Source organism: Neodiprion virginianus, chromosome 5 (assembly GCF_021901495.1).
Source record: "Neodiprion virginianus isolate iyNeoVirg1 chromosome 5, iyNeoVirg1.1, whole genome shotgun sequence".
Lineage (NCBI taxonomy): Eukaryota > Metazoa > Arthropoda > Insecta > Hymenoptera > Diprionidae > Neodiprion > Neodiprion virginianus.
In genome coordinates this window covers 24,796,664-24,819,501 of record NC_060881.1, presented here as the reverse complement: position 1 = coordinate 24,819,501, position 22,838 = coordinate 24,796,664, and the positions used below count along the sequence as shown (strand labels likewise).

Below are 22,838 nucleotides of genomic sequence, written 5' to 3'. Positions count from 1 at the left end.
CCATATATTATGAACTATTGAAAAAATCCGTATAACAGTATAGCAATATTAACAGTGATATAGTGATTACATCGATGATATATTGTGCAGTTGAGTAAACTCGACGTCACTTCACTTCCTTTGAATATTTATTATACAGAATTTATTACGTCTAACAGCTAACACGTGCAAAATATGATATCACACTCTTAAAACTTTATGTATTCGTTTTTTCCCATGCCTTAACGTCGCGAACGGATTTTCTAAGCGCAGCTCATCTTGAGGTTGTGGGATCTCTTAATTCTAGTTGTCGAAGGAACTATGTTTAAACGTCCTTCGATTATATCTTCAGCAATTCCGTTTGCATTCTAGTACAATGGCTTCAAGACTTGGGATTTTCGAGTTTGAAAATCGCCAAGTCAATACAGCCTGAACGATAATACTGACACGGAATAAAAAACAACAGCAAAAAAATAAATGTGAATGAAATATCACGATACTTTATCCAGAAGCCACTGATTGTAATAATTAATACTATTATAGGGAAATGACAGATACTTATACATATATTTGACTCACCATTTGCAATAGTCAAGATACAATTTTTTTTTTAACCTCATTATCAATTAGCTTATGATTATGTACGGTTGAATAGCTTTTAAATTTCAAATACCTTGGGTTATGCGCAATAAGCGATATTAACATTTTTGACTTATTATATGATGACAATACACACACATATATCGTTTGATCTGATTATTGGCACTGATTCATACAGAATTTGTTATTCATTGACAGGTGGAAGTAAAAAAATTTCATGCACGAAGTCTATCGTTCACTGAGTTTCGTCATATGAACTTTCATTCGAAGAACAGAATGGTGAAAATACTCTGAAATTGACAAATGTACTTTTTAATGCGGGTCGCAGCTTGTCGCAATTTTCGAAAGTATTAGGCATATTATACCAGTTCCATTAATCGAGGACTACAGGCTTTTCGTTCCATCTTTTCTCCCATGGGATCGCGATAATACGCTCGTCATGGCTTTGACAAATGTGAAAGCATTACTTTTATGACACCGTTAAGGGTGCTCTCATATAGGTGGAGTTTTTTTTCTACCACCTTTCTTTTTATCGCACTTTCTTTATCACATCCTTATATATACGAGAGGCGAACAACGACCTTCCACCTTCAGTGGATATCCGTTCCAGGTATCATCAATATCATGGACATGATCGAACGAACTCCGATGAAATACCTACCTATAAATATCTACGTCATAAATGTAATGGATATCCAAATCTCACATACCTTGCAGACGTGTCTGGTGGACTCGTTCTAAGAGAAATCGAGTGGACATTTCTACGACAGAAGTAAAATGAATCGGGCAGTTTCCCATGCATAACGGATCGTTTTCGAATATTGTACACTTACAGCGTGTTTTCAAGTACACGCCGCAGTATGTTTGGGTTGCCTACCACCTAGGGGAACAAATATCGGTAAAACAGTTCTACTCTTATTATTACTCAAGTCTAGTCAAGTCATATATTCACTTTAACGTGACTTTGGAACGCGATCGCTCAACACTTCGGCATGGAATATAAACAACCAAACAACTGCTCGGCCAGATCCATACAGCTTGGCAACACGGCCAGTTCCAGCTCATTTGCGAGGACTGTAAACGCGTTACCTACCGATAACTCGGTAGGTCTATATTACCGATATATGTTCCCCTCAGCGGTGGGCAACCCAACATTCCGCGTCGTTTGCTTAAAAACATTTTGTATACTCGAGTGTTTTACTAAAGTATATACAGTGTCGAATCGGATATGCAGCAGTTGTGATTTTCTCCATGATACCTGAAATCGATAAGTTTGTGCGTGGTCAGTGAAAAAGATAAGTTGATCCTCCAAATATGTAACTGAATGTGAAGTAGGTAGATTTTTAGTCGGACAGCTATGTCAATATTTCGAAGATGAGAAAATTGTCACTCAATTTGAGTGTTTTTCCAATAAAATATTGCCCTCCTTAATTATCAACGCCAGAAATAGAATCGTACTTCTTTATAACACGAAGACTTCAGAATTAGCTACTAATCGTAATATTCAGTTCACTGATTTCACAGTACGAAATTTCACAGTTTATCAGAGGAAGAAAATTTATGTTGAAATTTCATTGATGTAAGCCCGTCATTTTTCCGTAGTAAACAATCACTGATATTAAAAGGATTTTGGCATTGAAATGGTGTATTCACGCAATGCGGCAAATTGTCGAAAGGTCGTTGATAAAACTGAACTATAGTTGTATCGACAGTTGTCCAGTTTCTGATAGTTAGACTTAAGTTTGTTTCGATGATTTCTGCCAGTTTAGATATCTTATGTTTTAGTTTGTGGTCGTTTCCAGTTTCTTCTTTTTGCAACTCATACCAGTATCACAAATGTAAACTTTGTCAATCGCTGATTAAATACCTGAACAAATACAATCTGATTGAATGAATCACAAAACGGGGAAATTAAATCCGGTGCTCATATTGTCAACTGCAAACATTCATATTAGTCACATTCACGCTATTTGCCAATCAGACACTGATATCATTCGTATCATATACCTCTACAGAATTAATACATTCGATGTTATTACAACCGTAAATCGATTCCGTTTTCCTGGGAAACGATTTTCCAGTGACTGGAGAGCCTCGAAAATTGCGAAGCTCTTGCATTTGATTGGCGATCAGATAATAAATAAAATCCCAGCATGCAAATGCTTCGCTCCAATCGTTACGGCCCCGTGGATAGAATAGAAGAAAAATGCAAACAGCGGAGCTTTATTCACTGCATCAAACTTGCTCTGTGTGTGCTGCTGGATACTAAATCGGGGCTGTATAAGTTCGCGCTTCCGCGCGAGCTTCCGCCGCCTCCGTTACTTCCGCTAACGCTTTCCGTTCCGGCATGGTGAGTGTAGGCAACGTTCATCAGTCCGGCTGGGTGGCGCGGTATTTGCCTGGAACCCATTCGGACACCGTCTTCGCAGGATCTGGGCAAACGACGATTCGAAAACCGGAAGTACCCTCGGAGCCGTTCTTTTGCCGGTCTGAAAGAGAGTAGAGTTTTCATCACAGCAGGGAAAACTGATTTAAATCGACAGAAATTTGAACTAACTGTTCAATATTCCGAACCAAAGCATAATTGAGTTGTTACAGGAACATTTTGGAGAAGTAAAAAATACATCGTTGAAAATCGCCAGAATTAACGTAGACACCGAGATAACAAAATATCGTCATTTACCGATGTCAGGTATCGTGACAATAAAACGGTTTGAGTATTTTTGAAATCACAAGAAAATTTGGTCGAGTAACTATAATTTAGTGACATCACAGTCGGCTGGGAAATAAATTTTTTTGTTACAGTAACATTAAATCACTTTCTACGTTGTACTAAATTTGTTTCACTCGAACGAGCCGTTAACGATAATTTATTATTCCTTCGACATCAAACGATGGCGGTAATAGTTGCAAAAAAGTTAAAATGCCTTCGACCATAGCCAAAAAGAAAAATAACAGATACTAAATTTTATCGTTAAATTGCTAGAAAACCCGATTTTTTGCATTTTCTATTTTTCCTTTATTCGATTGAACCAAAAAGACGACTGAAAATTTTTTCTCCGTGGACGCTTACACGACATTCTCAATGGTCGTTTAGTTGTCTTAGATCGTTTATATCAAATTTTTGTGCGACGTAAGCATGGCCCATTTTTTAATGCCCTCATCCAGTTTGTCCTTAAAGCTGAACATTTATCGGGGTGTGTATTCACCCTCCTTTTACAGGAGAACCGTGTTGTTGCTGAGTATCGGATACTGCTGGATTACCACCGTTCCGCTTTATCTCACTTCCGTCTTCGCCAGTTTCGTTCTCCCCACAATTCATCCCTAGTCTCGAGATTCAGGTCGCGATTCCCTTCATTTACATCGCGTGTATACGCCTTTACTTTTCGTTCTTATTTTTTTTTTTTCTCATAAACGGCTATGTTTAGGTCAAAATAACTCCTGATTTTGGCGAATTTTATACAAGAAAGTGGAATATATATCTTTAGAAAAAAAAAAAAAAAAAAAACAAATGGTAAAATATCAACAGAGTGGGATTAAGAGAAGATTGAAAAAAAAACATCGCAATTACCTATTCGTTTTGATTTTTTAGTCGAACAAGTTTCACGATTTCTGAATTGGGGTTTAAGTGATCCTTGATTTGATTATTGAAATTCATTTGAAGTATCTTTAACTGTAAATTGAGGAAATTTACATAAACTTATTCGTCGTTTCTAAATTAGTAACGTGTCGATAACCAATTTACTTGACACGTAGAAAAATTTTTTCAATATTTTTTCACCGAGTTTGATGTTGTTCGAAATAGGGGATTCCTGGAATCAAAATTTCCGCACGAGTTGCACAGGCCTTTTGGTACTTTGAACGTTACTCTCAAAAGATGCGTTTGATAGACCGAGTGCTATATACATGATGCATATATGAATAACTTATCTTTAAAGTTACGCTACAAAAAGATCGATATCTCATTTTGAAACAGGAACTCAACTACTGATCATGAAATTATTCAGAATATATTTTCAAAAAGTTACAGTTGCGTGGAAAACCGGAAATATTGCTTATCGAATAATCCTACCATGCATCAATCATATTTTTTGCTGTTCCGTCTGCGAAAAAGTAGAATGATATAAATTTTTTGTTCATTTTAAAAAGAATGCTTTACTGGCAAAATTTTACTACACATAGCCTTTTACACGTATTACATTCAAAGTACGAAATACTTGTAAAAAATACGTGTGAATTTTTCAATATCTAACTTACTTCGGTATAGTGTACATTTTTTTTTAAATCTGCATATTATCAGAAACGAATCTACCCACCACTGTAATAAATAAAAAATATCGTTCCATGAACAATTCTTTATACCAAATGAATTGATGTTCTGAAAAAATTCTGTAAATCCAAGCGGAAATTTTGCTTATTGGATTGACGGAGAATACTTGATTAAAAAATCAATCTTGATCTGCAGTGGGGATAATTTTTATTCGATAGACAAATATTCCAATTTTATTGTACAGCGAACTAATATCTTCTAATACAACTTTTTTAATATACATTGTGTCTGAAAAAAAATTGTTCACTGATTATTATACCGTCAAATTGTTACAAAAAATGATCTATAATTGAAAAATTCGAACAAGTCGGTTCAAGGAATGATGATCGATGATGAATGATTTATTAGTTATTTTCGAATACCGAAATCTGTTGTCATGATTAAAGTTGTTATTAAAAAAAAAAAATGACCCATATTTCAATGCTTGAGCAGACTAAACGAAAGCGTGGTCAGTGAAACGTGAATGGAAAAGTGTAATCGAGTCTTCTTCACCTTCGTCGAGAGCAAGTTTATATAATTGTCGTTGGCCACCGGATGTTTGATTCAGTTCATCGGTGAGAAGAATGGGAAAAGTGGGATGTGGCAAAGGAATAGAAGGAAGGAAAGAAAGAAAGAAAGAAAGAAAAAACCAGGAAGAAGTAATTTGTCAGTGAATTAAGGTCGCGGAAAAGCTCCCATTTTCATTCTTGGTTTTTTTTTTTTTTCGCTGCCTCCTTCCGGAATACTTAAGCTGATAGAGACGCTTCCGCGTGTGGAAGCGGATCCATCTTACTCAGAAAGCGAAGAGGAGGGAAAATTTTTATTTGGTGAATCGTTTGGAAGTATATGGGCTAACTTTATCGAGATCGCTTTTACCGCGTGTAGATCCGTACTTCCGGCTAAAGCTCCTTCGTTTCTTCCACCTTCGGCAACCGCTTATTGCCTATTATACCTGAGCGTTCGCTCGCGAGAATATCGATGTAGTTATAAGGCATAGGACGTTGCCGAAAATCACAAGAGCGAGAGATTACACCTACATTCGGCATTAGGAAACGTGATAATTGGAGCTGGATAATAAGACGTTCTTGATGTCACTTTGATGATCAACGAGAAGACTGATTGTAAGAAGGAAATACGGACACACACGGATGGACAGGGTGAAAGATAAAATTATTATTGCCTCCTATCGTGTGTTTCGTCTCAATCACTCTTCGTAGAATGGATCATTTTACAGGAAATCTACTCTCGCGGGACACAAAGAGTGACAAAAAAGTGTAATCCAGCGAATTGATGGGATGAAAAAAATTTGTTTTTTTGCTAGTTATTTTTCTTAATGAAAGTAAATTGCTTATAGGGCTTTCGGTGATCGAGTCAAGAGTCAAGTTGCAAATTTGAAAAGTTCCGAGGCACTTTATTCCGTATTATTTCTCGGCGAAACTTGAGATAAGGAAATCAAATTTTTACGAAACTTTTTCGGAATCTCGATGTTTCAGATTTTTTAATTTCCTCATTTTCACACTTTCGGAATTTTCAGCGATGGGTTTCGGACCATTAAAGACTTTGATATTTCGTCAAAGTTTGATATCTTTACTTCGAGTTTCACAGTGGAAAAATTTGGAATTTGACGCTTTCGTAACTCCTGAAATTCAAAATTTCAACCCCGCCCTCTGATATAGCGTTAGATTATCAATCAGCTCGACCAAAAAAAATTATTGAACCCAGGAATACTACGTGATTTTTCCGACGCAATAGCTAGTTATGTGAATAAGAAAAATAAAAAAAGAAAAAAAAACAAAAAAAATATGCCATCACTTTTTCGAATATCGACAAATCTTTGTTGTTGTTTTTATCTATCTATCTATTATCTAGAATTTGCGAAAATTCGATAACAGAAATTCCGAACGAGTATAACTTCGAACATTGGTAAAAATGTAAGAAAATAAATGCGATGAAAATATCATTGATCACTGTCAAATCTATCGTTAAAATGCCCCATAACCGTTACTCGATACGTGCAAGAATTCTTCGAGCAGCAAAAATTCATCGCGATTTTTCTCAACGATTTTTTCCGCTCGATTCGTGTTCGGCATGGGAAGCACGAAATATTTTCACCAATAAGAGAAATGCCTGTAGCGAATTGCAATTCGGCAGGTTTGAGTCCGCAGACCTTCCTCTGCGGATCGTTGTTTTATCCTCCTTATCCCCCCCCCCCCCCCCCCCAAATAGCTTATTCCTATATTTATTGGGTAATTCGGTTGATCCATTCGGCAGGCAAACACTTGCCGAACTCATTCCTGTCACTTTGAGCTGTTTTAGCGGGACTCTGATATCAAGGTGAGCTGTTTTCGTCGTTTTCGAGGTCGACAATCTCGTTACATGACATGTGTGGAGAATTGGGAGATGTGATTATACGGGTTTCGTGGTACACGCTGGCAATTTTCATCCCCGTTCCTCGGTCCAACTCCCTCGGTGATTGAATGGCCTTACCGACTTATTGTGCTCAACCGAATCTTTTCATGGAGCGAACGAAAACAGTTGGGAAATTCTGCAGGACATCGGGTTTTCCAGTTTCTCTAGAATTCCGGATATTCTGCTGTACACCCTTGGAAATAAATTTTTCATCGTGGCAAGTATTTTATTTCGCAACGATGAAACATCGGGACGGAAAATTATTTATTCAATATTTGAAAGTGTCAGTCGTGTTTGATGAGGAAAGAAAACGAGACGACTCAAGCATCAGATATTTATAAAATTTTTCGGGAATTGTCAAAAGAAGATCCCGTTACATTTATACACAGAGTTGAACTTTTTGTATAAATTGTATAATGGTTAAGTGGAAGTAAAAAATTCAAGACGATCGAAAATAAAGAAAGAAAAAAGAAGGACACGTTGTACGAGAAAAAAATGGAACCGAACCACGGTCTGTTGAATGTTACATTTTTCATTTCACTTCAACAATCATTATCAAGAACAATAATGTATCTCAAAATCATGAAATGCTTTTGTAATTTTTTTTCTACAATTCTCCAGGTTTTATTTATCATCTAAGTATTAAACTAAAAGCTGGTTTGTGTGAAATGAGACGTTTCGTATCAGAATAAAAAGAAAAAAAAAAAAATATTGTTCCGGGGTATTTCTATCATTGAATATGCGTCAATAATTGAAAAGAAACGTCAAAATTAAAAAATTGAGTCGTTATCTCTGCCTACAAGCGATTCGCATTCGTTGCCTGTAATATAATTATACGACCTACTGCCTAGAATCATTTCTGCCGAAACGATTACGTAACAGTTTAATAATGCTATAAGTCTCGTTTCATACGTCGTTGGGCAAAATCACCGTCAACTTTTTTTACAGCCCCATTTTATTCGCTGTTTATCGTGTCAAGAAAGTCCGGGGTAAGGATTTGAGCATGAGGGTGAACAACTGTCAAGATGCGGAAAATCAAATACCTACGGAGAATATGACGAATTGAAAAAAAAAAAAAAAAAATCGAACCATTTTGAAGGTCCCGAAAACAAAATCAGCAAAGTATTTGAAATCTGCGTTAAAATTTTTCATGCATTTCTCGACGTTCTTGATGTTAATGATCCATGAACAAACTAATAAGAAGAAGAAAGAAAGAAAGAAAAAAAAAACAACGGTCATTTCTCAATCGAGGAACGTTGTTGGTCTGATTGCAGACTGTTATTATACAATTTACTGTGCGAGTAGTATGAAATTAAATAGTGGTCTCCTTTCGCTTCCTCTGACAATGAATGTCGTAGAAGTGATTCTAAATGATATCGTGATCAACTGGACGTTTTCATAATAATGTACGTTGCTTAATTTCATTCCAATTTAGACCCGACGCGTCCCTGATATAACATTTTGAAATAAAATTGAATTACGGAGACGGTGTGATTTTTTTTTTTTTTTTCACCAAGAACCGCAATTTGACCTTCCTTCTTCAAACGTTCGTTCGTTTTTGGAGCTCTATCGTTCTCGGATTCGTTATTAGATTACAGTCACTTTCTCACTGTGATCTTGAGTGAATTATTCTCACGTTTAGTCTCTATGAAGTATCGTTTTATTTGTCTTAAACGAATTCAAAGGCTGCGACTTGAATCAATGAAACTCCGAAATAATTTAACGCTTTAAATACGGCCGCCTGAAATCAAATTGTAAGCTGAAATTTGAATCTCGCACAGTCTTTGTCAAGAGTCTAGACCAAACTATCTACGGAGCATGATTCGCTAATGCTCTTTAATCAATAACGTGTTTCTAAAAATTTTGAGGATAATTTACGATCGTATTAAAACTCGAAAACAATAAATGGCGACAAAGGTTCTATCAGCGAATAATAAGTGTAAACAAATAACACCGAATTACGACGAAAAATCAAAAGGAGCGTGGATCCTCGCTTCGTAACGAATAAGTTGTCATTATTGCTCTACGGCTGCCGAAGACCTTCACAACATAATTATAAAAATTGAGCGAATCTTGAGTAAACTCAGCCCTTGGGTCGACTCTCATCCCCATAAGATGTACAGCTTGCAAGTTCAGGGACTACAGCTTGGAGGCAGTTAAACGATTAGTTAAAACCTTCAGCTGTTATTGATGATCTATTGGTCAAGGACTCGGCTACCTTGCTTGCGAGAATCTGACGTGGAAGAGATTGATCATGATAATATGCTAACCGACAGTTGATAGATACGGTCTACAATTTTAATGTCAAACGCAGTTGATCTCCGAGAACTGAGACCACAGAGAAAAACTGAAAAAGACAAAAAAGAAAAACTGGAATGGATTCTGTGACCTAGATTCAAGCTTATGGAAATTAAATTAGTATTTACCAGCATGCTGTTGGAACCTGAACAATTGACCATTGCGAAGCCACGTTCTTTGATGTCTTTCATACCAGGACGCGGTTTCCTCGCGATTCGTCGAATGCAAAGAAACAAGTGGTCGTGGATAGAGGAGAGAGACTGTCAACTGTCTTCTAACTTAATATTCACCGAGTTCGAATGTGAAACTTAAAGTCGACAATTACCACCATGAAATTCGCACATCGAAAAACGTTTGACGCGGTAAGTTTATTTTATATATAATATTGATAAATCAGCAGGGAGCATTAATTGGAGTCACATTGTACTTGTGTAAGTTTATCATTTGGAAAATTTTACCACGCTTTTGGCATGGATTTCTGTAGAAAAATAATTACGCATCGTTGGGTATTAAATTTTTTCTTTCCAACGTACATGTTGGCGGGAAAGGTTTGAACAGGAAAAATATTTACTGGAGCAATCACGATCCGTATACAGGATTAGGTCACGTCATTGGTTCCTTCTTTCTTAGAAGTGTTCGCGAACCGCGTCTGTCCACAGAACTGAGTAAATCAACGACCCATGGACATGTTTGCTATCAGATTTTGTAAGATTTGTGTAATCGTACGTGACGCATGTGTGATCCAATCTGATGTGACGTAAAACCGAACAGCAGTAAAGATTTCTTCGAGGATCAATTATCACGCGAATATCTGTTTCAGTCTCAAATCAACCTTTTTTACTGAAAAGGAAAACCAGAATAACGCCTGAAGTATGAGAATATCGATACCGTGACTTGGCAGACAAGAGGATTTGGATTTGTGATATCGTATGTGCTTCATCAGACCCAATCTGATGTACCTTACGATTAGCCATACACATGGAGAATTTCATGCAAACCCAACCAACATCTGATCCTCACCATTGTTGATTTAGTTCAAAAAAATTTCTGCAACTGTCCCAACTGTGAAACAGTACCCTGAATTTTTTTAGATTTTATTATCCAGCTGGTTAGTTATTTATAAATATTGAGAGCGATTTTGAATAGAATCTTTCTTTAAAATTTTGAAAAATTACATTCTCTTTTCCAAAAATTTCAAGACCGGGCCTATGATGGGCCGGTTCTTTTTTCGTTTTCGTTTTTAGCACTTTTAATTTTTTCGATGAACTAAAACATTGTTTAAACGGTCTGAAAATTCCCAAAAAATGCTCCAAACTTTCATTATTTACTCAGAACATTTCTTGATCAGTTTCATTATGAAATTGATGGACAAAGTTGAATGTGCGAAGTAAGTAGACAATAATTGCTCCATAATGGAACCGGTCTAGGTTTGTTCTAAGTGAAAATAGAAGTTTTGAGAATATTTTGGGAATTTTTGAACTGTTTTATGTTTTAGTAGACCAAAAAAATCGAAGCTACTAAAAAAGAAATGGAATAAAAACCGGCTTTTTATGAGCCCGGACTTGAAACGTTTCGACAAGACAGTGCAGTTCTGAGAATTTTTTAGAATTTAAAAAAAGTAATTTCAAAATCACTTCATGTATTTGTAAATAATTTAAAAGTTGAATAATAAATGTATGAAAATTCAGGATATTGTTTCGGAGTTCGGACAATTACAGAAAATTAAAAAAAAAAAAAAATCAGAATCGGTGAGGATCAGACGTTGGTCGAATTCGCATGGAATTTCCCATAAATATGTGAGATACCTGATATCTACACGAGAATAGTAAGTGACCTGTGAATGATAATGTTCTCAACTCTGCAATCTGAGATTTCAGCTGTAACGTGTTTTTCATGAATTCTGTAACTTTTAATAATCACTGAAAGTTTAGAAATACATATTTGAAAAGATTTGCCAAGGCTTGACGTGATTTTGGAGAACTTGAAGGATTTCGTACGATTTAAGAATTGTTGATTATTTCGGAAGATCTTTGAATAATTCCTGTTTCGAGAAATTAAATTGCGTGTTGACCGTCGAGGAAATTACTGGAAATTTTATATACTCGTGCCGTTTCAGACTTTAATCTATGAAATGAATAATATTTGACCCAGGTAGCAAAAACAACAGATATGGATGTGTACCGACACCAATAACACGAGGCGAAAAGCACCCAAAAGCAAACATACATCAAGCTGTGAATAAATGTATCATCTCTTGCTATATAGGCATTGCCGATAAGAGTGGATCGATGTTTAGGTATAAGATTGCGCGAAAGATCGATTGGCATTGAAGGTATTAAACTTTGTAAGTAGCCGCGGTGGTCTGGAAATCCTTCTATATTCGAATCGGTAAATCTGAATCCTTTTTCATGAGCATCGCATGGTAATCAGGGGATTTTGGAATAGCTTGAGAGGTGAAATATGATGTCAGGAATACAAAATTCATCGTAACAGTTTCGACATCGTGAGCTGCATTAAAATGGAAATATACGGTTAGCTCTTCATAAATGTTGATATTCAAGGGCCATCGTATCATCGAGTTTAAATTGGATCTTTGGTGTACAAAATTCAGACGGAAGTCAAAATAAAACATGCAGCTTCCCGTTATCACACCGCAGGTTCCATGTTCAGAGAGAGAAAAATAAATAAATATCCAATGCGAATTTCGAACTACAAATTCAGATTCGTGTTTAACGATTTCAAAGCCCTCCGTTACTATATTACATAAAAAGATGACGATTTTTAAAAAATTTGAAATTAATATTGTTTTAGTGAAGTTTCTATTCCATAATAATTTGACATTATGTAGATCTTTGCATCATCTTACTCCAAGGTTAATGAATATCTGAAAATCATTTATCACGTTGACTTTCAAAATTCCCAAGCTTTAAGTAACAGGCAGAACGCTCGGCTCTCTTCGTCTTTTCGTTTCCGAAAGCTAGTAATTATATGAGAAGCCATAATGGATCTCTGTTTGGATATTTTTTGTAGTCCCAAAAAATCGTTGGATATTTGACAAATAAAATTTTCACAGATAATCGGACTTCATAAACTATACCGCGGGCCATCTATGGTGAAAAGTTATTTCCTTGTTAAAACTGATCCTCAACAACGTAGATCGCAGCTCGTATCGTAATATGATGGTGTTATTATACGAACCTGCTCAACTGCCAGGAGGCGTAGAATCCGGGGGTCGTGACTATCGGAACGAAGGCAACCCAGACGAACATTGTGAAAGTAATATCGAAGTGGCCGCTGTTTTCGTAAGTCTCTACGAGTGCGAGCTTGGCAAGCCTGAAACAAGATAAGTGTATCGTTACCAAGCATGTGCCCACGACTATTATTCTCGAAGAGTTTAGATATCGTATAATTTCGCCTAAAACATTTCCCAAGAAGAGACTATTGTTAGAGAAAATTAATAGCAGTTCAGGTTGGAATAAAAACGTGTAAACATATGAGTTTGTGACATGTGTAGTTTGTTCGAAACCCTTGGGGATAGAATGTGACGAGAATATTCTGAAATGGGTTGTTAGAATTCCACGTTGAGTAATGCCGCGTGCGATTCCGATTCGTCCAGTAAATAATTCTCACTGCGAACAAAACACAGTTATGAAAATTGGACATGGAACCTTTTTTGCAGGCTGGAAGTGACGAGGAAAAAAGGAGAAGAATAATCGGTTGAACCGGAATCGTCCGGAGATCCCTTGTTTGAATGATAAAGTAGGATTCATTGTTGCAGCAGAGGAACTCATCTCGCTCAATAGTTGAGACAATAAAATATGAGAGATACGACTAACAAGCCTCAAAACCATTGGAATAACATCCAAAGTTGGCAGGTTAATCAAATTCGGAACTAGGTAAGGTTCGGGTGACCGCTTTTTCGTTAACTTTGGAAATTCCCCGCAGGCAGTGTTTTCTCTCTTCACAAAGTCCCGGAACTATCGAGAACTCCTGAATATTTCACCGTCCGTTTTTCACTTCGCGTATCAAAGATCAGGGATAGCTCAGGGATCAGGAATCCTGTTGACTTATCGTTAGAAAATCAATGGGGGAAAATGAGGTTGGATAATATTATACTTGCGGGAAGGTGAGAGTATCGTATTTTCGCAAGAACCGTGCAGCTGAGATATTTTCAAATATACTTTACGGAGTGCTGAATTTTCGACATTGTCGAAATTGACTATCGATAGTTTTTGAACACAGTGCTTCAACTAAGCTCTTCGAAATTCTACCTCATGATCAAATTTCTGACTATTTAGCTTTATTTCGAACCAGATTGTCGAGCTGATGAGAATGAACAAAAAGTGCAATTTAAAAGTATTCGTTGTAGGTCGCAGAATTGAAAACAAAAAAAAAAAAAATTCAGCAGCGTATACCGATGCTTGTGAGGATTCAAAATACCACGAGAAATAATCAGGTAATGGACTACGTGTCTAACACCGACAGTTATTTTTTTAACGACAGTCACGTTTTTTGTGGCTTTTGTGGAGCAATTCATCAAGCGCTCTGCTTTCCGATTATACGTGATGAATTTAGTGATGAAAAGCAACGAACGACAGTTTTTTTTAAATCTCCTTGTTTCCTGTTCAAGAGTTATTGAAAGAACGGGTCTTGCAAACACGGCGAGCTTTTTCGTAGGCGTTTTGCAAGGCGTAAGTAACGTGGAAAAGTCGCCCTTGAGACAGTGTAGTTGGACGTTGAACAATGGGGTCGGGACCATAGCTCAAGCCGGTCCTTTCAACGAAGAGTGAAAAAAGGTATGGAACAAATGTACGAAAGGTCAGAGCAGTTCGTTCCGGTCGCGAATCCGGCTGATGCGCAAATGAAAAATCTCTCCAAGTCACATCGCAACACATTCGCCAGCTTTTTGGAAGGCAAAGAAAAGTAATAAATCTACCCAGAATGCGCGTCCGACTCTTATTAAACCTTACTTAAAAAATGCGACAAGGGTAAAGAAATTCCCTAACAATATTTCTCGACGTATACTTGACGTTTTATTGCACAAAAATGATATCGTCATCGCTATTGTTGTTGGTAATTTATCATGACCGTCATATTGAGATAAAATGTGTTGGGTAATCAGAAAATTACTTTTTGGGATACTTTATGCGTAAGTGAATTCCGGAGATGCTGATGGGTTTCGTACAAATGCAAAACCCTGAACCCTGTACCACTGGGAATCTAACAAAAGACTTGACATTAACTCGGAAAGGGGCTTTAACATCGTTGACTTCTAGAACTGTTTAACAACTCTAGAGTGAATATGTATGTTACGCGAATCTGCAACTTTGCCAGTATATTATTATCACAGTTCCTTCACGCCATTCTCGACTTGCGTGGACCTCAGAAATAATTTTTGCAAAAAATCATACTCCAGGTAGCCGATGAACTAGCTGTTTCAAAATTACCTCAAGAACATAATAATATCATGAAATCCCCAGTACCATTTGTTAATTTTTTTCATCTCGAGCTGCGTCGTGTTGGAAAAAAGAGAAGTATCGAGTTTATTAACGATTTTTCGGTGTCTGAAACAAGACCACGAAATCTTCTTATTATTGTTTCACATTTTAGCCAAGTCTTGGAGTGTTGGACCCAAAAATTACGATCAGTTTTTTTTTTTAATTCTACAAAGTATCTCGTTCCAGTTGTTCAAGGTGGTCTTGAAACGGACCGTCGGCGACGTACGAATTGGATGCTTTGCGACATCACTCGGATCCTTAGGACGATATATCGAGTGGTTCAGCGGAAAAATCGTTCGCGCGAAACACAATAAACTGCGCCACACCATCTTGGCGAACTCCTCTTCTAGCCACGCTCCATATACTGTAAACTCGAACTATCGCAGCTTGAAAAAAGCTGCTCCAAGCGGTTCTGCAATTTCCTCACCCATGATGGTTGGTGAAGAAAGGAGCAAAAACAAGGTAATAAAATACCGCGATGGGAAATATCCAGGCACAATACTCTCAAGCCAATAAATTGACGAAAGAAAATAATCAGAAAGCAAAAGTTTAACGGTTGTGTAATGGGAACGAAGTTGATGGAATTGAAATTTATCAGAAAAACGTCGTTCCGATATACCGAGAAAATCAAATGCGCATGCGCGAGTTTTATCGGCTGTTCGCGCAGGCTGGCCATCCCGAGTTTCAGCTGTCAAACTGTTTCTGCCAGGGACGTAGTCGATAGGAATTTTCGAGGTTAGAATCTCAAATAATTGAGGCGGTGACTCGGAAAGTTTTGGGATGCATTTTTTATTGGGTTGGAAAGTTGATTCTTCGAAGAACGGTCGGAATTTAATGCTTATGCTCTTTGAAAATTCAAACGGACACATTTTGCGTAGGTTTGTCCACCTGCATCGCAGACAAGAATATCGCTGCGGGAAGAATTTCGCCGACCAATGAGATTTAATTATTTGGTGAATGCGCGGTTGATTTGCAAGTTTTTTTTAGAGATTGTCTCGGTATGGAAAATCGGTAACTAGAGTGGAGTTGGGCAATTATCAGAAGATTCTCCTCGATTTTTTAAACCGGAGATATAATTATATACATGAGTATAATTATGGATTGCATGAACTGAGGGAGAAAATAAGTATGACAGTAACTAGGGAGTTGCTAATATCCTTGCAGACTGAGTTCATACCAAAGTAAACTTCAAGTGTAAACTTTATAATAGCCAATTCTTTTCCAGAAGCAAACCGACCTGAATAAACAAGATGATATTCTGTGTGTTCTTCGTCTACTTATGCAAATATTAATCACACGAGAATTCAAATTGACGTAATCATTGGTTGAACGATCGGGTAACGTATACGATTATTTTACCATCATCGGTATTGACAGGTATCAAGATACGAAACGGTATAATACGGCGATAGATTATATATTCGGCTTATCCGTGCCGTCGATCAGGATTTCTGTTATGAAATATTTGAAGCGTGTATCTTGGAGTTGAACGAGCTGCCGAGCCAAGACGGATCCGTGGCACTTTTAATACCCTGGTTTGATTAATTTTCAGTTCTTTGTAAATAAACAATATGAAACTTGAAATCATAAGTTTTGTAAATTGAAAATTACGAAATCTTCCATTTTTGTCAGCTTATCAAAAACGAGTTTCTCAGGTCCTGAGATAAAAGAGGTTATATTTAATTTTCCGTTCCTTGTGACTAAAGTGTACGAAACTGTTTGCCCTCACCTCAGCACCATGAGAGGGCAAAGACAGATGGCAAAGACGGCGACCATGAAGATCAGGTACTTTTGGGTTCGCTTTTCCTTTCGCACGTCCAGCTCCGCGTCGTAGAGGTCGTATCCTCCGGAGAGTCCAGAGAATCCGACGGTAGCACCTCCGGTGCCAACGCTTCCACTCTCTCGTTTGCCATCGCGTCCGGTTCTGGAAGATGAAATCGATCAGGTGTTATTGAGAAGGCGTAGGCGTTCGGGATTTCATTACACATTCTATAGGAACCGGTATTTCGACTAATTATCAGCAATTTGTATATTTAGGTATATTGCAAAGTTGGTGGTTTTGCTAGGGACCCCGACTTGTGCAGCCTCGTTATCGTGAGTTGGTCTCACCCGTAATGAAAACGATTTAAATTGATGGAAAATAAGAGAAACTCTGCTTTTGATAGAAAAGAAAAATCACAGGCTACGCCTACGCGGTTAGAAAAAAATATCCCAGTAGGTCAACAAAATTCAGGTCAAAATTTTTAGGTTGATTTAGACAGTTTTTAATATATTACCGTTTTTGTTCAATATTGACAATTTCAGCTCATTGGCTATAATTTCAGCTATCGCTAAATCGAATCGTAGGAATTGAAATCTGAAATCATACGTTTTGAATATTATACTTTTCTCAATAGAACCGAAGAAGATCTTGTATTTGCGTAATAGCGAAATCAAACTACCAAAAAAAAAAGAAAAGAAAAATAGAATATCTTGAAGACCAATATAGATACGAAGAACACTAGATTTTATCAATTTGAAGAGGGAAAATTTTCGCTGCAAAAGTCGTAAAAAATAGAAATATGGCGTTTTGAATGTTGGGAGAAAATGTGTATTTGTCTAGAAAACCAAGATATGAACTGTACTTTGACACGTGTATGACAAGCTATATTGTATATTCATTCAATAAAACAACGCTAGAAACTTCCCATCAGCTACAAGGCCCAGCATTGCGATCTTTGTGGCCATTCATGCGATCAGAATTGGTTCCAAGAACGAGTCTCGGCGAAATATCACAGATTGGTAATATGTTCACGATTATATATTGGAGCAATATTATTGTTATATTCACCTGAAATGTTTGACGGTATTATCGACATCTTTGGTTTTTATTATTTGAAATAGGTAGGAATCAAAGTACACTTCTTAAAGCAAAAATAAATAATTTTACTCCATTTTTTTCAGTCGATCCCTGTTACGCAACTCGAGAAAATACAGCTGATTAGCAGACATTAGTATGGAATGTGCTTTCATGAAAGATAAATTAAAACTATTCTTTGAGAATAATGAAGGAGAACGAATGAGACGTGATTCGATGCCAATTTAGTTCATTAATTAAATCTGTGCTCTTCCCCACTTTCACCCAATCTCTTTTACATAATATTATATATTGTGTCGATTGGTTCATTTTTCACAAAAATAGAAATTGGCAAGTATGAATTTGGACATATTAATATGAGCAAAAATCAACCGTCAGCTAGATGATCTAAATCATTGTGAATCATCCATGAGTAAATTGAAAACGACGAGTTGGGAACTTCTAGCTTCATTTGATCTTGTTCGGTCCACCTCAGTTCGATACGTTCAGGAATTAAAACTTATCAATTAGTTCCAGCGCACTGGGCAAATACAATATTTGCGAAGGATAGTACGAGGAACCAATTAACTAGAGTGGCTAACACGACTGGAAAGGCGAAACGAACTAAGCTGACTACTTATGCTGGAGAGATTCCGCATTCAGCTGCACAGGAGCTAACTTCTCGTCGAGTTTATCACGTAGGGAGAAAAGGAATACAACTTGACTTTGGATTATAGAGCTGCACATCGTTACGTATTTCAACGATGAGTATTTATGCGTGCAGACTCGAGTGAAATTACGACAATGGTAAACGGGAATTTTCAAGCTCCGTATGAATTGCAGTTAAAAAGTTTTTTTATTCAATTTATAGTACTGCATGTACCAATTGCAATTTATGAGCCGAGTCAGGCGCAGGTTGCTGTACTCGTGAGTTTTACATGGATCCAAGTTATGGCGAGGGTCGTTTAAACTTTGCACAATGAATATTTATGAAATATATACAGTGCATGGCTAACTAGAAGTTTTGAGTATTGAAACACGTGTGTAACACGTATTACGTTTTTATAAGTTGAAACGGCAATTTTTATTTTGAAAAAATTGGACAGGAATTGGGAAAGCCGCTGACAACTGTCACGAGAACGTAAAAAAAAAACGTGTAAATCTTGAACAACGGTTTCATAGTTCGACGGATGTGGTAGATATGACATTATAAAGGTGTTCCAGAACTTCGTACCTTCGTAGTCGTTATTTGCCGGTACTCAGCACACTTGAAACTCGCATCTTCAGAGTTGAGCGAGTTTGGTTGTTGGTCTTCTAGAAGTTTACATGTCGAGTAGTTTTTTGGTCGTTTAGACTTCCAACGGATAAACTTTTCGGCAATCTTATAGACGCTCAAGAAACGCGATCTATCGGATGTAATTTTGCTGATTCTTTTCATTTTTCTCCTCGCAGGGAATCAATTAGGTGCCTTTAATATCAACGTAACGATAGTGGATGAGTAGATATACAGTGCTAGTTCTGAGCACAGATTCCGTTACCGACACTTCACACGAACATTCTGGAAAAAGGTTTGTGTCTTGGCTAATTAAAGTGTTGGTAACGGAATCTGTATCTAGACACTTCGCAAGAACATTTTAGAAATAGGTCTGCCTTTTGACTAAGTGAAGCGTTGGTAACGAAATCTGTGTCTTGACTCTTTACCCGAACATTCTATAAAAAGGTTTGTCTCTTGGCTAATTGTAGGTAATGTGTCGGTAACGAAATCTGTCTCCAGATTCGTCACTGTATATCTACTTGGATGAAATGTGAACATGAAGAGATGAGATTTCCTTAATCATCTCAGCGAGTTTTTATATGAAATGAAGAAATTCCATTCCACTCGTTACATGCATTTAAAATTCTTATCAATTTAATTTACTCCATGTATAATGAGTCATGGTGAAATTGAGAGCCATGTCTCTTGTTCTTCTTTCATGGGTTTTCACATTCGATCAGTTTAATTCAAGTACATAACAGGCACATTGTTTATTCGCCGATCCGTCAAAATTTGTAATACGGAAAAAACTGTTACAAATACCCGTGTAAATGGGCTAAAAACGAGGGTAAGTGAAGCGAGTTAACAGGTTTAAGCAGAGCCCAAAGTCTGAATTTTGGCCATCGTGAATAACGCGTGAGTGTAAAAAGGCCCTATCGTTGTCGAATGTAGGCGGACTGGCAAAGAAGAACCCATACAGTTTTGGAATACCGGTATAATTATTCCTAATTACGGTGGGATAAACTTCCACTCATTACCCTCGGTGGATCCCTAATGGGAGGGGCAGCGAATCCCGACGATGCGCCAAATTTAATACCCTGTACGAAAACCTTCGAGCACTCTCGACGGCTGCAAACACCTTTGCTTACTTTGGCTCGTTATCCCGCAGCTGTTTATCAATGTTTGAAACAGGCCCTGGATCACTAGAAGATCGAAATTAATGAGGGCGCCGTGATGTCGAATGTTTTTTTATCCCCTAAACAAGAGCCAAGAAGCCAAGATCTTCGTAGCTAATTACCGTGATTTGATGGGTGACAGAAACATTGTTATCCTTCCGAACTTGTGTAGGTACGGATTGGTTCTTTCTTTGTTAATCCATACGATAATAATCGAGAAGCGTTTCTCTTGCAGTTCACCATCATTCTTTCTTCACCTTTTCATTTCGTTATTGTTGGTATTTCTTTTTTTCTTTTCATTTTGCATCTCTCTGGCATATTAGAAGTGCTTGTTAGGCTTTCAAGCATGTTATTTGGCACAATATTGATTTCATTATAAGAAAAAAGAAGAGTATTTGATAAAAATGTTATACCGAATATGGGTCTATTTAGTAAGTTATGTGTTTAAGGTTAATGGAAATTTTTTTCATCCGATTAAGGAGTTCGGATTTTTGGAAGCTAGTCAAAATAAGCTTTTCGTCCCATATGATTTTCGGGATTAAAATAATCTAGCTAATCTGTAGGTAAATAATTAATTTTAACCACAAGTTAAATTGGGCAACAAATTTTGAAACTCATAATTTCGAATTGTACCAAAGCTGGAACTGGCTGGAATTTTTAATTCACAGGTTCTGTGTATAATATAAAGTCCATCTCTCTGAAATTTTCACTCTTTATTTTTCGTACGACTAAATATTCAGATCCATCTTAATTTCGGATTAGTATCTGTAACAAGTGAAAGTAAGCCATTAAAGTACCCGGAGAGCTGTTTGAGGATCAGGCACGGGTCACATTTCAAAAATGAACTGTTCTCTGTAGTATTAAGTCGACATCCGAACTTAAATGACTAATCTCATGCATCGCAGGTTTACTCGGGATTTTGTGCTAAGCCAATTAAGGCTGACAATGAAATAAGAGTCGGTGGATAAAAATCCCTGTCCCTTGAATAATTTGAAAATGGGAATAGCAAATCGATTTTTGAAACACTGACTAACCAAGGAAATTCCTATGTCAGCTAGTTGCATCATATTTCACGCTAGATATTGAAATATACATTCGAATTTACCAATGGAATGAATGGAACTTTCGAAACGCTGCCTACGTATGGGAAAATTAGACAGAAGTAGAGATAATCCGAATGTTGCGTAGCCTATGACGGCTGAGTTGTACATAATTGAAGGAGAAAAGTAATTCATATTCTGCTCATATTTTTGTTGAAAACAAAGTTTTAACGCGGTTAATATTCAATACCGAAAAAATATCACGTATTTTCGAGTTACATAGAATTCTGGGAGTAAGTTCACTAACTTAAGATTCTGATAGCAACCCTGAATATCAAATTTCCTGCCTCACCATGTGGCGCGATGCTTTCACTGATTTAGAATCATGGCATTCGTGAGATACTCGAAGTGATCGGACGGTCGTGAAGACTCAATTCCAACGTATATACAACATATCACAGGTGATAGGTATACTCCTTTTTCGGAGAATCGAGATTATTATATTCAATTTGGTTACGTCAAAGTTTGACGAAAATAAATTCTGATAGTGATATACAGTGGAAATAGTCATATAGCATCTGGCGGTCGGCCCGAAATCGATAAGGGTCAAGCCCTCTATTCCATTGCCGAGAAATTTCAGCTTTATCGCATGATAAATCGCCCAAGCTCGAAGATTTGCAGTTTGTATATAATCTGTATGGACGAGACGACAAGGTGTTGAAATATTGCTGCAAAAAGAGAGAAAAAACTAGAGAGAGAGAGAGAGAGAAAAGCCTTGAATAATGTATTAAGATGTAAGCTTCCAAAGTACAGCATGTATCGACAAGATTGGCAGCTGTGAGTATATAGGTGTGTTTTTTAAACACCCATGATCATCACCATGGTAATCATTTTCCATGTCATAATTTTGGATGTCTAAAACTCGTTACAGGTAAAACAATTTTGCCGATTCAGATGAAATTGGGACGAGAAATCTTAAGCACGAGCTAAATATGTGACAAAAAACTCTCTCAAACCTTATAAGACCCTACATACAACCAAACATAAACTGTGACTGAAAATGTTTCATTGAAACCGGGGCAGGTGATTGAAGTGACGATTAAAATTCTCTAAACAAGTATAATATTTTTTTCACATCTTTGACTCCATTAATTTTGGATTACTTGAAAGATCTTCCGATGCAAAAATTCAACGCTGAATTCAAAATTTGAAGTCATGGTGTTAGTTATTTCTCCCTCAGTTTAATTTTGAGATCCGAATAATAAACTTGAACACGGAAAATTGAAATTAATTGAATCCTTTATTTACTCTCGACGAATATTGATAACAAATTCAGAAAATAAGTAATTTAATCCTTGTCCGTAGGCAAATTTACTCGCATCTGAAATAGAAGCCCGATTTGACTTGTAATTGTACTCACATAATATTGTCATTATGCA

At 37.0% G+C, this 22,838-nt stretch overlaps 1 protein-coding gene across 1 annotated transcript in view; it reads right to left on the bottom strand.

The window, feature by feature from the left end:
- Window positions 1–1,022: 1,022 nt before the first annotated feature.
- LOC124304531 (5-hydroxytryptamine receptor 1) overlaps window positions 1,023–22,838 on the bottom strand; it is a 41,800-nt gene continuing 19,984 nt past the window's right edge. The window contains exons 5-7 of the mRNA XM_046762902.1: window positions 16,823–17,017; window positions 12,794–12,928; window positions 1,023–3,068 (exon numbers count right to left, since the gene is read on the bottom strand). Of these exons, the coding sequence (XP_046618858.1) occupies window positions 2,807–3,068; window positions 12,794–12,928; window positions 16,823–17,017 (592 nt within the window). The 3' untranslated portion in view covers window positions 1,023–2,806. The remainder of the gene's footprint in view (window positions 3,069–12,793; window positions 12,929–16,822; window positions 17,018–22,838) is intronic.